This window comes from Haplochromis burtoni, unplaced genomic scaffold (genome assembly GCF_018398535.1).
Source record: "Haplochromis burtoni strain Fernald_Lab_line unplaced genomic scaffold, NCSU_Asbu1 Contig_1, whole genome shotgun sequence".
NCBI lineage: Eukaryota > Metazoa > Chordata > Actinopteri > Cichliformes > Cichlidae > Haplochromis > Haplochromis burtoni.
Window position 1 is genome coordinate 3,653,395 of NW_024582362.1, and position 12,592 is coordinate 3,665,986.

At 39.9% G+C, this 12,592-nt stretch overlaps 1 protein-coding gene across 9 annotated transcripts in view; it reads right to left on the reverse strand.

Annotated features, from left to right (window-relative positions):
* The window catches only part of eya1 (EYA transcriptional coactivator and phosphatase 1), a 62,387-nt gene that overhangs the window by 24,522 nt on the left and 25,273 nt on the right, over positions 1 to 12,592 (reverse strand). For 2 of the 9 annotated variants that reach the window (XM_005912163.2, XM_005912161.2), the window contains exons 2-7: positions 7,595 to 7,722; positions 6,903 to 6,968; positions 5,499 to 5,576; positions 2,941 to 3,007; positions 2,415 to 2,560; positions 1,410 to 1,547 (exon numbers count right to left, since the gene is read on the reverse strand). In XM_005912163.2, the coding sequence (XP_005912225.1) occupies positions 1,410 to 1,547; positions 2,415 to 2,560; positions 2,941 to 3,007; positions 5,499 to 5,576; positions 6,903 to 6,968; positions 7,595 to 7,718 (619 nt within the window). In that variant the 5' untranslated portion in view covers positions 7,719 to 7,722. Of the gene's footprint in view, positions 1 to 1,409; positions 1,548 to 2,414; positions 2,561 to 2,940; positions 3,008 to 5,498; positions 5,577 to 6,902; positions 6,969 to 7,594; positions 7,723 to 9,350; positions 9,762 to 12,592 lie in introns of those variants that run through there. The other 7 variants (XM_042225578.1, XM_005912162.2, XM_042225607.1 and 4 more) reach the window with 7 other exon arrangements.

Genomic DNA, 12,592 nt, shown 5'->3' on the forward strand with positions numbered 1-12,592 from the left:
CACACAAAGCTCGATCGCATCAGAGATGAAAGCAAAGAGCAAAAAACATTAATCTAATCGTCCTCTGCCTTGACAGCTGGCCACAGGCTGGTGGCAGCGACACTGAAAGAAAGGGGAGTATCAGATGTGGAAAAGGAGTCTTTGGTTGGGACACCCAGGCCTGAGGCACATTGCCCAGGCAGATCAATAGGCCGGAGAGAGTAATGATGATGGTGTGGCGGAGGGCCAGAGCCACAGTTAGAGAACCCAGGGCCAGAATAGTGGTCAATCTGTCATCTTACATGGCTGTCAATTACTAATGCACTTAACGCTAACATGGGGGAAAAGATAGGCAGAGATAGCTGAAGAGAGTGAGGGAGAGACTGAGATAGACGGAGGTTAAAAGAAAGACAGAGTAAGAGCATAATACTTAGAAGATGAATGGGAACATAATACTGTCATCATGAGTTAAACCACTAAGGGCAGGATAGCAGCTTGTGCACTCTGCCGCACATGCTCTGACTTTTGTTCCTGTCGTTCTCTCTCTGCCTCTCCTTTTTTCAGGTGTGAAGTGTGCTCCAAAATCTCTGAATGTGGCCAACTGTATTTGGTTAAGAGGCGTGGAAGAGAGGCTTCCCCTGCCACATCTGCTGCTGAGCTGGTGTTATTTATTGTGGGATGTTCTGGGGGCTTTTCAGCAACATGTGGAGATATTTCAACTGTCACACTTTAGATATTACAGGAGAGAATACAAAGACTGCAATAGCAGCTAGCTTGCCCAGTGCAGAGGCTTTCTGAACCAGAGAGAAGCAGAAAGAGTGTAACAGATACACTCCACTGGGCATTAGGCCTGATCTACATTTAAACTGTATGGCTGGAGAGAAAGAGCACAAAAAGGGGGAGTGTAGGGTGCACAACTCATCTTAATCGGTTTCAAGGGCATAAATCTCTGTGTTCTCAGTTCTTAAACAAATGAAAATATGATCACAGGGAGAGAAAAAACAAAGGCTGGGGAGCGACATGGCTGCTGCCTCCTAAGTGCTTGCCATTTTTCCATCTGTGTTGATTCTTTTAAGAGAGGAGAGGAAAGGAAGGCAGCCGTTGTGGCTGCACAAAACACCGGTGGGTTGCAACCACTATCAAGGGTGAGGGCGAGGGCTGTGCTGTGAATAAGTCTTCTAATGTAAAAAAAAAAAGTAAAATAAACCTTATTTGAAAGGGCTGAATATAAAGACAGGATTTTGTGCATTACATCCAAAAAGAGACCCACTACAGAAATAGCAAAAAAAAAAAATAGTTTGCCATCTATTTCATATGCTGTTGGGTTTAAGTAAAATGTATTTCATCTTGTGGTGTGTTTTCTAATGCACAAATTCAAACTTTGGAAAAAATTGGGAGAAAAAGAAAAGAATTCACAATGATGTCCTCACCCTGCATCTGGTAGCTGTAGGGGGCCTGTCCTGTCTGTGGTGTTGTGAAGCCAGAGCTGTAGCTTAGGAAGCCTGTCTGTCCCGGGGATTGGGACTGACTCAAACCCCCCTCCGTCTTTATGCCTGCCCACAATGGACCTAAATCAGTTAGTGACACCAGATCGGTTTGATGCACAGACAACAGTCAACACAGTTTTAAATTACACTGGACAGCAAAGGGACACCACCTCTGTCTGTTAGCATAACACACTAATCACAGTGGATGACTGGTGATTATCTGTTACTGATTTTCATCATTTGTTGTTTGGAAATTTTATCTTGCGCTGAGTTCCATCACTCTGCACAACAGCACACTGCTTTTGCTCGAAAACCAAAACGCATGTTTGGATTAGGCTTGTTTTATTTTATGATTTTATTAATAACTGTTATTATCATTTAGCAAAGGTCACATGAAAAGATGCACAAGTTACAAAACATTCTGCCCTTGTTTGTGAGCTACCCTGACCACTGTTTTGGCTGAGTCAGTCACAATGTAGTCTCTATGCGACGGCAGATTGCAGGACTTTATTCAAATAAACAGTGTAAATTCCTCCACATATTGGAGAGTCTTCTGGGGTCAAAACACTCCAAAGACTTAGGACAAATAAAGTCTACAGTAAGCGATGTACTCTATGCTTCTCTTGCAATGCCAGAGGAAACCAGTTCTTGTTTTCAGATTTATATCAGTAATCTTTCTGATCTATCTGAACAGCTTCATAAGCAAATTTTCTTCTACTGCACTGCAAGAGAATATGCAGGCACTAAACAACAACTCAGCATCTCTGTTGGTTTTGGTGTACAGGAGGAATTCTGGGAACATGAGCAAGGTACTTTTCCTAAACTTCATGAAGAAAAAAAAATTAGTTGTGCATTTTCAAGACTTTGGGTTAATACAATTTCAAGAACTCTGACATTATTAACAGACTCTCTCCAGCAAGAGGAGGCAATCATTTGTGTTAATCTTACCATAAGCTGGTATGCCATAGGGCTGGCCAGGCTGAGGGTAGCTAGCATAAGCTGCGGCCTGCTGCATTCCTGTGGTGTACTGCGCCTGTCCATACGCAGCCATATTTTGGGATGAAGGGGTAGGAAGAATATGCGGATATGTTCTGCTATTTGAGAAAAGAAACAAGAAACTAGAGTGAGAAAAGGAAGGCAGGAAAAGTGAGGCCCGTGTTTTACCCCCAAAACCATAACACAAACTTTGCTAACTGAGAAATTCCTTGTGATTGAGCTACTTCGTTCTAAACAGCCAGCCAAGCTGTAAGATAGACAGCATAGCAAAGCTCATATACATAGTGAAAGAACAATAAATGGCAAAGGAAATTTTTGCAAGATAATAATTACAACAGATTTCAGAGTGCGCTGGCTACAGACACCCATGCAAACAAAGCCAGTCAGAAAACCCCCATCTAGCAGAAGGATCTAATTAAAGAACGAAATGAAGTTGGATGCTGCTTATTTTTTTACAGAAAAATAAAAGAAACCTTACTTGGAAGGGTAAATCTGTGGAGAGAACTGGTGCGTTTGTCTTGGGCTGAAGCCACTGGTTCCAATAGCTGAGGAGAGTTAAAAAGAAAAGAGGCAAGCACATATTTAAACATTAAGAAATAAGGTAAATATTATCTTTTGCCAACAGAACTTCTGGATTCCAAGGAAACAGTAATTACATTGCATTACTCTATTTATTTTGGTAACCTTATTTAAGGTTGAAAACCGGAGAGTTATAATGAAGCAAAATAATCAGGTAAAAACATCAGGTCCTCCTGCTGACCCACGTATCTCTGAGATACTTCTGAGCCGCTATGACAAACACTGGTGTAAGCACACACACACGACGGCCTGAATCAGTCTCGGCTTGTGGCTTAAGATGCTTTGGGTCTTTCTAGCCACAGCCATATCTGAAGTGACGTCACTGATTGGAGCTAATGAGTGCTACTCGTTTCATCACTGATGAGTATATGCTTCACCGGTGCTCTTAAGGTTGAAATACAAGCAACTTTACAAGATTTTTTTATTTTGAGTGCAGAAAAAATTATTTAACTCTAGATTGCCTTTGTCAGTCATGCTGTATGAGGCTCTGGCTCTCTGTGCAATAATCAGGGGACGCTCAAACTCACTCCATCCATCTTCAATTTTGTACATATTTGTACAATTCCCCGCCTTCATCAGAATAACTATAATATGCCTTCACTTGTAACATTAGTTCTAAAATTACTACACTAATTATAGTTGTGGGGTATGTAAAATTGTGCAATATCAGCTGTCTCGCTCCATTTTCCTATATAGTGTTAGAGGGTTTCTCCCAAAGCCGCCTCACAGATCAACCCTATCTTCAGTCAAACTGTGCAGGTGAGAGTAGGTGATAGGTAGATAGGTGCAAAGTTGAGAAATAAACTGAGATGGAAACATTTTTTTAAGCATCAGACTGCTATTCATGGTAAATCACAGAGATGCTGATTTTAAAATATGCCTTTTGATCAACACAAAGCCCTACTTTAGATAAGACAGGCAACTTTAACACAAAGCTGCTAGCAAGCTCAGATTAAACTGAGAATTAAACTAGCTAGTGCGGTTTTAAGTCAAACAACTCAAAATGTACTTTGCATTCTGACACATTCGCAGCACAGGGTTCATTTTTCCAGCTTGTCAAATAACAACAGTCACAAAAGTACGTTTAAAATCTATGATTTGATTATTTGTAGAAAATCTTCCCGGTTACTGTTGCTGATGCGTGTGTGCATGTGCACCCAACCCACAGAGCACGTGTACGTTAACAAAAAATATAAATTTACTTATAGGACTCTGGTAAATAATTCTGAATAGAAAGAAAATCTTTAAAAAGAAATTAAATTTGAGAGTGGAAGAGCTACCTTGAATGCTGTTTTGCAAATTTAAACTTTAAATGTTAAAAAAACACAAACAATATTAGTCATATTGAATGAAATCAAAATAAGCTAATTAAATGCAAGAGATAGCTGTATAAATTAAAATCTGTTAAGCTTGACAAAATTATTCACAGTTAGTTTAAAACCACAACAATTCGGGGAAGCAACAATCTCAGTCTCGGCATTTAACTGTACCGGAGACGCAGTTTTAAAACATCTGTCTAATCGGTCGTGACATGTAAAATATGGGATTTGGTTGCGGGGGGGCGCTAACTGTATGTAACTGTAAGCCCAAACCCCTCACACACGTTATTAATATTGAACACTTTTCCCACATCAGTAGCACCTGCCACTGGACAAAACTTGCTCTTCTGAAGAGCGCTTTGGGTTTCCCCCACGGAGGATATGGGGTATAAGATTACTAAATTTCATTAATACTGTCAGAGACAAAAGTCATGCCGTGATTTATGTCCTCCGAGCGTATAGTATCAAGCATTTAGTTAAACGGCTTAGGAAATAAAGGCAAATTAGCAGCAGGTTAATACCATGTACAGCTGCACGTAGTGCTATTAACAAATGTTTACAGCGAAGATTTACTGCAGATGGTGGAAAAATAAACCCCCCAAATTTTAAATAGTTATAATTCCTATGATAGTTCCAACAATGCTTATCATACTCTGCTGCCTTTGTTTTATTTAACAATGTGTTTATGTTAGAGTGTGTGTGTGTGTGTGAGTGAGATATTTCCTTGCTGAAAGGAAGGTGTGAAAAGCCTGGCTCTGATAGGCCGATTGGGTAACAGCCCGTGGAGATCGAGGGCCACTGGGATAGCGCGTCACTCCACTGGACAGACAAGCTCAGTGCATTACAGGTCATAATTCAGTCCTCACTGACATGGGAACCAGTGGAGTCAGGACACACACACAGGTGCAAGCAAGCACAGCATATATATATGCTGACAGTTGAGGTAGATCCCCTTGTTCTTAAACACACTACCACACAAAAACACACATTGTAATGCAGTTTTAGCTGAAGGGACATTTCCCGGGTACCGGCTTATCAGTCAGTCATCTCTATGCTCATCTGCTGTGTGTATGAGAGAGAGGCAGTCGGACACACATTCACACACATTCACACACACACACACACCAAAACGTCTCACCTGATCCTGAGAAGCTATCTAGAGAGGTGTCTGCTACTGAGGTGGCGATTTCGCTGCTGCTCATTGGTTCTGTTTTAACTGCAAACAAAGAAGACACATTCTCAGCAAGAGCACCACATCAATGTCAGGAAAAAAGGAAAATCTTGTCTCACTACATTAGGCTTCCACATTTTCACAAACAAAAAATACTTTTTTGGAAAAAAAATAACATTTAATAAGTGTATTGCATGTAAAATAAGGTCAGCTAATTTAAATGCACGATACATTTGCAGTAGTCTTATGTACATGTATTACTGAATTGTGTAATTATTTTTGGTAGCTAGATTTTCTTTTGATCTCTTGTTATTTATCTTTCAGAGTGACAAAATAGAAAAGATCAAAACCGCAATAGGAAAGTTTTTATCTACTTAAAAAAGAACCACGAATTAAACTTTCATATGAGAGTGGATTCTAGTAAATGTAAAATACTAAAGCTTTCTATTATTAATTTAAAGAAAATAACCTCCTGACATATCAGTACTTAGATGTGGGATGAATGAAAATAAGTGCAGTAGATGTGCGTTAAAGTCGCTGATAAAAAGCGATACGCAAGTACGACTGAAATGTCAAGGAAATATATGGTGTATAAAATCTTTTTAAGAGGGTGGGGAACGCTGTTTGACCTTGATGCTATTATACAGCTCAGCAATAGATTTGCAAAGACAATTTCACAGCTATCTGACAGCTCAGGATTCTTTGAAATCTATCCAGTTCACTTCAGGCGGGCTGAAGGATTGTTTTCTTCCTTTTTTGGAAAAACAGATTGACAATGTGGGCAAAGGAGTCATGCTCAGTGGAATCCCTCATGGTTGAAGAAGCCATTTGCTGTCATGTTTTACATGTTTCCACTATGCTTGCTCAGTGCAGGAACATATGCTGACAAAGGGTAGTTCTTTTCAACAGCACACTGATGAAAAATAGTGGTAAATGCATGCATAAACTAGCATTCAGGTCACAGAGCACACAATAACCACTGTATTCAGGAAATCAGCATGGAACAACCAAATTAAAAAATTAAGAATTATAATGCTTATATGCAAGTTCACAGTACGACCAATCACTAACAATGAACTCAAGTCAAGTCTGTGTCAAACCATGCTTGAAACAGAATGCCACAAAAAATAACAACAAGTACCAGAGTTTCTGAATGAAAGGCACAATAGTTGAGGCGATTTTATAACGTTGCAGCTGGTAAATAGTAATATAATTTTAAGGGAAGATTTTAAAGAATACAAATTTCTTCATGAGTCAAGTAGATGGTTCAAAATTACAATGAGTGCTTTCAGTTGAGTTGAAACAAACAAACAAACAAAAAAAACAAAACACCAAGTATTGTCCTTTCATTGGCACCAACAGTAGACAAACCTGCAGCGGACTGTGAGTTTGAACCTAACAACCAGTCTGCAGTGGTAAGCATTGTGATGTTATCACCTATGGGAAAGACAGAATGGCAAAGGAACACATGACAGTCTACATCATGACTACGGGTCCTGTGTGTCATGAACAAACAAACAAAAATAATAAATTAAAAAAATACTTCTAAAGCTTATCTGACAATGTGGTTCTTTTAATAAATTGATGTTTTATGATTTGGGGACGACTGCTTCACTAAACAAAGGCTCAGATTTGAAGCACAGGTGAATTGCCTGAGTGACTATAACAATGTAGAGTAGAAACCAAATGCAAAGTGCCATCATTTCCATTTGTGGGCTTTGAATAATTACATGGGTGCTTAAATAAACAGCTAATAGTCACGAGAAAACGACCAACTGAGGTACTGAACTGTGTTAAGGCTGAGAACCAGCAAATGTCAAATGAATCCACGCCCCATTTTAGTATCTTGTTAATACTATATTACAGCAAAAGTGTTGATAATATATCCTAAAAAACTTCTAAATATCAGTTCAACACTCATGCTGGATTTATTGCTGTAAAGCATCGATACTGTGATAAAATCCTTTTAGGTTTACTGTCACAATTTTCAGTTATTTTAGGAACTTTAGCAAGCATTAAAAGAGAGAAAGGTAAATGTACGCACAACAGCACTGCACACATACCTTCAGTGCCATTGGGTGTCATGGAATTGTTACCGATGTGTGAGTTGTCAAGGTTGGGACCATTAGGAGATTCACTGCTTCCACTTACTCGGCTGTGCGGACTGGCTAGATCCTGCATTTCCATAGACCTGACGACACACACACACACACACACACACACACACACACGCAGGCACACATCAAATCAAATTAGATAGTCTGGTTTCAGGGAAGGCGCAGAGCTCTCATGCAGAATTCTGTGTACACAGCGTGCACGGTATAAAATGGTGAACATGAGAGAGTAAAAAGTACAGTGTATTCCACTGCACTTACAGTAGAAAAATACACAATTTAATGCAAGTTTACTAATTTCTATCTTGCATGTGATATTTTTCTACTTTACTACTTTAAATAAAGCAATTTTTAGGCTGTGCTAAATGCCCAGAAAAAAACAATTATCAGATTAAAATGAAAGAAGTACACAAGACAAAATGTTACACACACACAAAAAAAAACTGTGCGGAACAGAGTGATAAAATGACTGTTAAGCATTTTGACAGCACAGTTTGTGATTTCTCACTGGCAGTCACAATTTAACGTAATGTGAACGCAAAATGTTTACTCTTAATTTAGTCTGATGCTTCTTGAAACAAAAATGGCCTTAAGTATATATCGTTTTGTGCGATAATGAAGACTGTTAACAGATGTTTGCTGGTTGGAAGCAACGCACAGCATGCCTGTTAAAAACGCAGCACTCTGCTTGATTATAAGAGTCTATGCCTCAGTGATGGGCAGATGAGAAGCTCATGAGGCATGTGTTTGCTCTGGCAAGCTCCTTAATTGTTTCTGTGTTTATACAAAAGACCACGGCACTGAAAACCTTATTCTCTCTTCTCATTTGTGCGCTCAAAGGATCTGATTGAGCACAGACAATGGAGCTAAAAGAAGGCACGAGTGATTTGAAAAAGTATGGCCACAAACTCTACACCCCATTTGTTTCTGCCGCTGCTCCCATTGCAACAGTGAGTTAATGAAATTAGGATAAAATGTTTTGTACATTGTACTGTCATTTTTAATTATATTGCAGGGTTTGGGGTATCTCTGCTATCGACAAACATCGGCCTTTACAAAAGGCCACAAAGATAAATGCTCAAGCAACTCTGAGTAGTCTGAGTGATATCAGATGCCACCAAGAAACAGAATTATGAGATAAAAACATTAAATTATGATATGCATTCACTGGGTTTAAAATAACATTGCAATGATATTATGTTGTAATACTTTCCAGTAGATTTTGGCAGACGTAGTCATTTCTTGGGGTTTAAATCCAAATCAATTATTTATGGGAAATATATATATACATTTAGGCAAGACAGTACACACCAAAAAGGTAATTATAATTAACAAAAAACAGCAACACAAAAGTCCAAGTCAGTCTTCTTCACGCGTGCTCCAGTAATGGAAGCTGCATTGCCTTTTTCCCAAAGGTATATTAATTTACTCCTCCCCTAAAAATATCACACCCGCTAAGCATACTCTTAAGGATGATCCAGAATAAACTGACCCTATTTCTTGCACACACGGCTTAATCCTGTTTTCTTTTCCTTTTGCCAAACTTTTTTGTCATTAACTGACGGCTAAAAAGCCTCCCATCTCTAATCAGTCAAGCCGAGAAATGCCGACAGTTCTTTAGCACAATTTCTAAAGCAATCTCTGATGCCACACAGAAAGCTACATGTCTCTGATGCTCCTGGCACTGGCACAACTGTGCTCTTACCTGGACCTAGATGGCTTTGAGTCCTCTCAAACCACACTCCCTTTCTTTATTCTGCCTCCACCTGCCCCAGCAGAAACAATGTCACTCCTTGTTATTGCAGCTCGATGTCACAGTCCGGAGCCATCCATGACACAAAAAGGCTTGTCTGAGAAAACATTATTGTTATTCTGGAGCAGAATGGGAAGAGAGGGCTAGCTGGGGAACAGAGGCTCACATTGTCTCGCTCTGAGCCGCAGCCCCGCTCCACTGTTGTTTCCTCCTCCAGGTCCTCCCTCCTCCCTGAGCAAGGGGAGCATGGCCAAATGACGGAAAGGTGATTCATCATTGGTCTACGACAGCTGCAAACTGGATTAGCCCTCCCCCAATCAACATGCAAAGCGGCTTAGCCAAGGTAAGCAGGAAGGGGTGGGGTGGAGGGGGGTGAGGGGGTGTGGGGAAGGGGGTGAGGGAGTGTAGGTAGGCAAAGGGGTGAGGGGTTGTGGATAGAAGGGGGCTGAGGGCCAGTAAAGGGTGGGAGAGCCTGCCTACTTTCCTGCTTGCTGCTGCTGGAAGGAAGATGGGACTTGTTGAGCAGTGGCAAGTCAAGCGTGACACCCCTAGCATCTTCAGCAGATCTTTCATCTGCAATTGACACTATCTGAAATTTATCAGCACTCCTCCTCTAGGCATACTGACAGGTCCTAATGACCATCAGGGCTGTCTTCCCTAGGCCTGCCTGTGCCTGGGGCACAATAGAAAAATGCACAACTTCACAGCCGACTCACAATGGCCATGAAAAAAAGAACGGGAGAAATACACACACACTTTCTTTGCGGTAACACAAAGGTTCATGCTTATGTCTTTTTTTTTTAGCACACAAAGACACATAAGTCATTTCTGTATGTCAGAGTGCACACACACACACACACACACACACACACACACACACACACACACACACGCTCATGCACAGCACACAGACCCCACACACACACACACACACACACACAGGGCACTTTAGAGGCCCTCAGATCAGTGGTGCATCTCAGACAATGAAAGAGACTGGAAAGGAGAACATGGAGAGCATATGGAGCCACATATGTTTCCTATGACGCTACGAATGCCTCTATTACTCTCCTTTAGCTGACAGTTACATTTTGCTGTCCACTCCCACTCTGCTTGTCTCTCTGCAAACATCAAGCAGAGCCATATACTTGCATGGCTATAACACTATATTAGACCTGACTCCAGCCCACCATGGGAATACAGGGTCCAAAAAAGGTCAAAGGTATTCATATGGTCAGGTAAAAAAAAAAAAAAGAGAGAGAGAGAGAGATGGAGCGAAAGATGTATAAAGTCTTTTTTCAAAAATCCTGCCATGATTTTTTAATGGCTGACTGTTTACATGAGCCAGGGTAACCTGAGCTCCATGGTCTAAGGTTTTTTTTCTCTTTTTTCCCAACAGGCTTTGCTCTTCACACCGAGGCAAAGCCTTCATGAACACCATTCCAGCTTTACAATTTGCCTTCTCTCCCACTGCTTACGATACAGCCATCTTAGCAAAAATAGCCGGTATATTTCATTCTCACACCTCACTTTTACTTTCACAAAGCACAGACAACAGCATTTCGTCCTCCAATAATTTCTTAATACTGAAATACACAAAAAGGATGAAAAAAATTACAACATGAGTAAAATCTATATTTATAGAACAGAAAGAAGAGGCAAAAGCAATGGAGACGAAAGAGAAACACATTTTGCCACAGAACATTAAGAGAGATCACAGAGTTGGGGGAAGCTGTGAAGCGAGAGTGTTGTGGTGGGCTGATGTGGTATGGTGTGTGTGGTGGCTGGCTTCTCTCTTCAACAGTTCATGCCAATAAAGCCATTACCATAGTGGTGTGTCAGCCTTTGCCAGCAGGTGAAACCAGCCAGGTGAAGGGGGTGAGGGAGAGCAGGGAAGATGGGAGAGGTGAAGGGAGGGGGCTTGGATTTAAAAGCAAAAACATGCCTTTCTTCATCACCGCTAAACATTTAGTTTTTTCTTTAAAAAAGGTCTGCATTTAGCATCTTTGATGTGCTTCTTTACTTCAACCTGAACTGCCAGGTCTTTGAAGCTAACAAGAACAAAGCCTGACTAGATGAAGCGTTGGAAGTGTCATCAAAAGAAAGAAAAAAAAAAAAGAAGTGCCACAACATGCTTCATTCAGAGCCGTTAGCAGGCTTTTTTTTTTTTTTGCTACGCTTTACTTATTTCAAGACCTGCATTTCCAAAGATAAATATAGCTACAGCCAAGCTTTTAGCTAGATCATCTGAGCATGCAGGGTGCCTGACCAGGCACACACTGTTTCTTCTTCTTTGCTGCATATACCTGTTATTATACAAGCAAGGGTTGCTTATTTTCATATATGCACCGACATAAAAATTGTTATTTGTTTAGTATTTTAAGATGTTAATGCAAATTTAAAAAATGCATAAGACAAGTAAAAACTGGCATTTTTCAGTCAATACCCCCTTTGTCATTTCTAATACATATTTATCTTATAATCTGCACAAAGTCTTTTGTATTTTACAGAGTATATAAGCCATGTGTTGTGTGTTACAACTTTTGCAAAACAATGCTTTAATCAAAATCTAACTTTAAAACAACTAATCCCCACTTAAGCTGGTCAGCTGAATCCACATGGTGGCCCAGGAAAAATAAATCCACTCGCAAAGAATGTAGATGCGGACAACAATTGGACACAGATGTGAGTGGAATTAGGCACAGTTTACAAAATGCTACACTTCACTTGTGTCTCCATACGAGGCCAAAAAAAAAAAAGTCGGCTGCCAACAAATGCAACATTAAATACACTGGTGCTTTTTCACCCTGTCAGTGTTATTAATTTTACATAAGCACTGCACATTTCTGATAAAATGAAGTGACAAGTGAAGTTCAATACTGTTGTATTTTTAATATCCTTTTTTTGTTTACAAGAAAAACTATTTCTGTTGTTTTATTTATTACGACTTCATCATGGCCCATATATCTTATTAAAAAACAAATCTAAAGATAATTATTATTATTACTTAAAATATAATAAATTACTTTGTTTTTTTTAATGCATACATATAATGGAGGAGTATTCTTTATATTTTAGCACTGCGTGCGACGTGCAGTGACAATTGAAAGCGCATGGTGCTTGACATGCAATTTTAAATTTTGTACTTGTCTACAATTAAAAGCACAATTATTAACAGATGTGCTGTTTGTTGATGT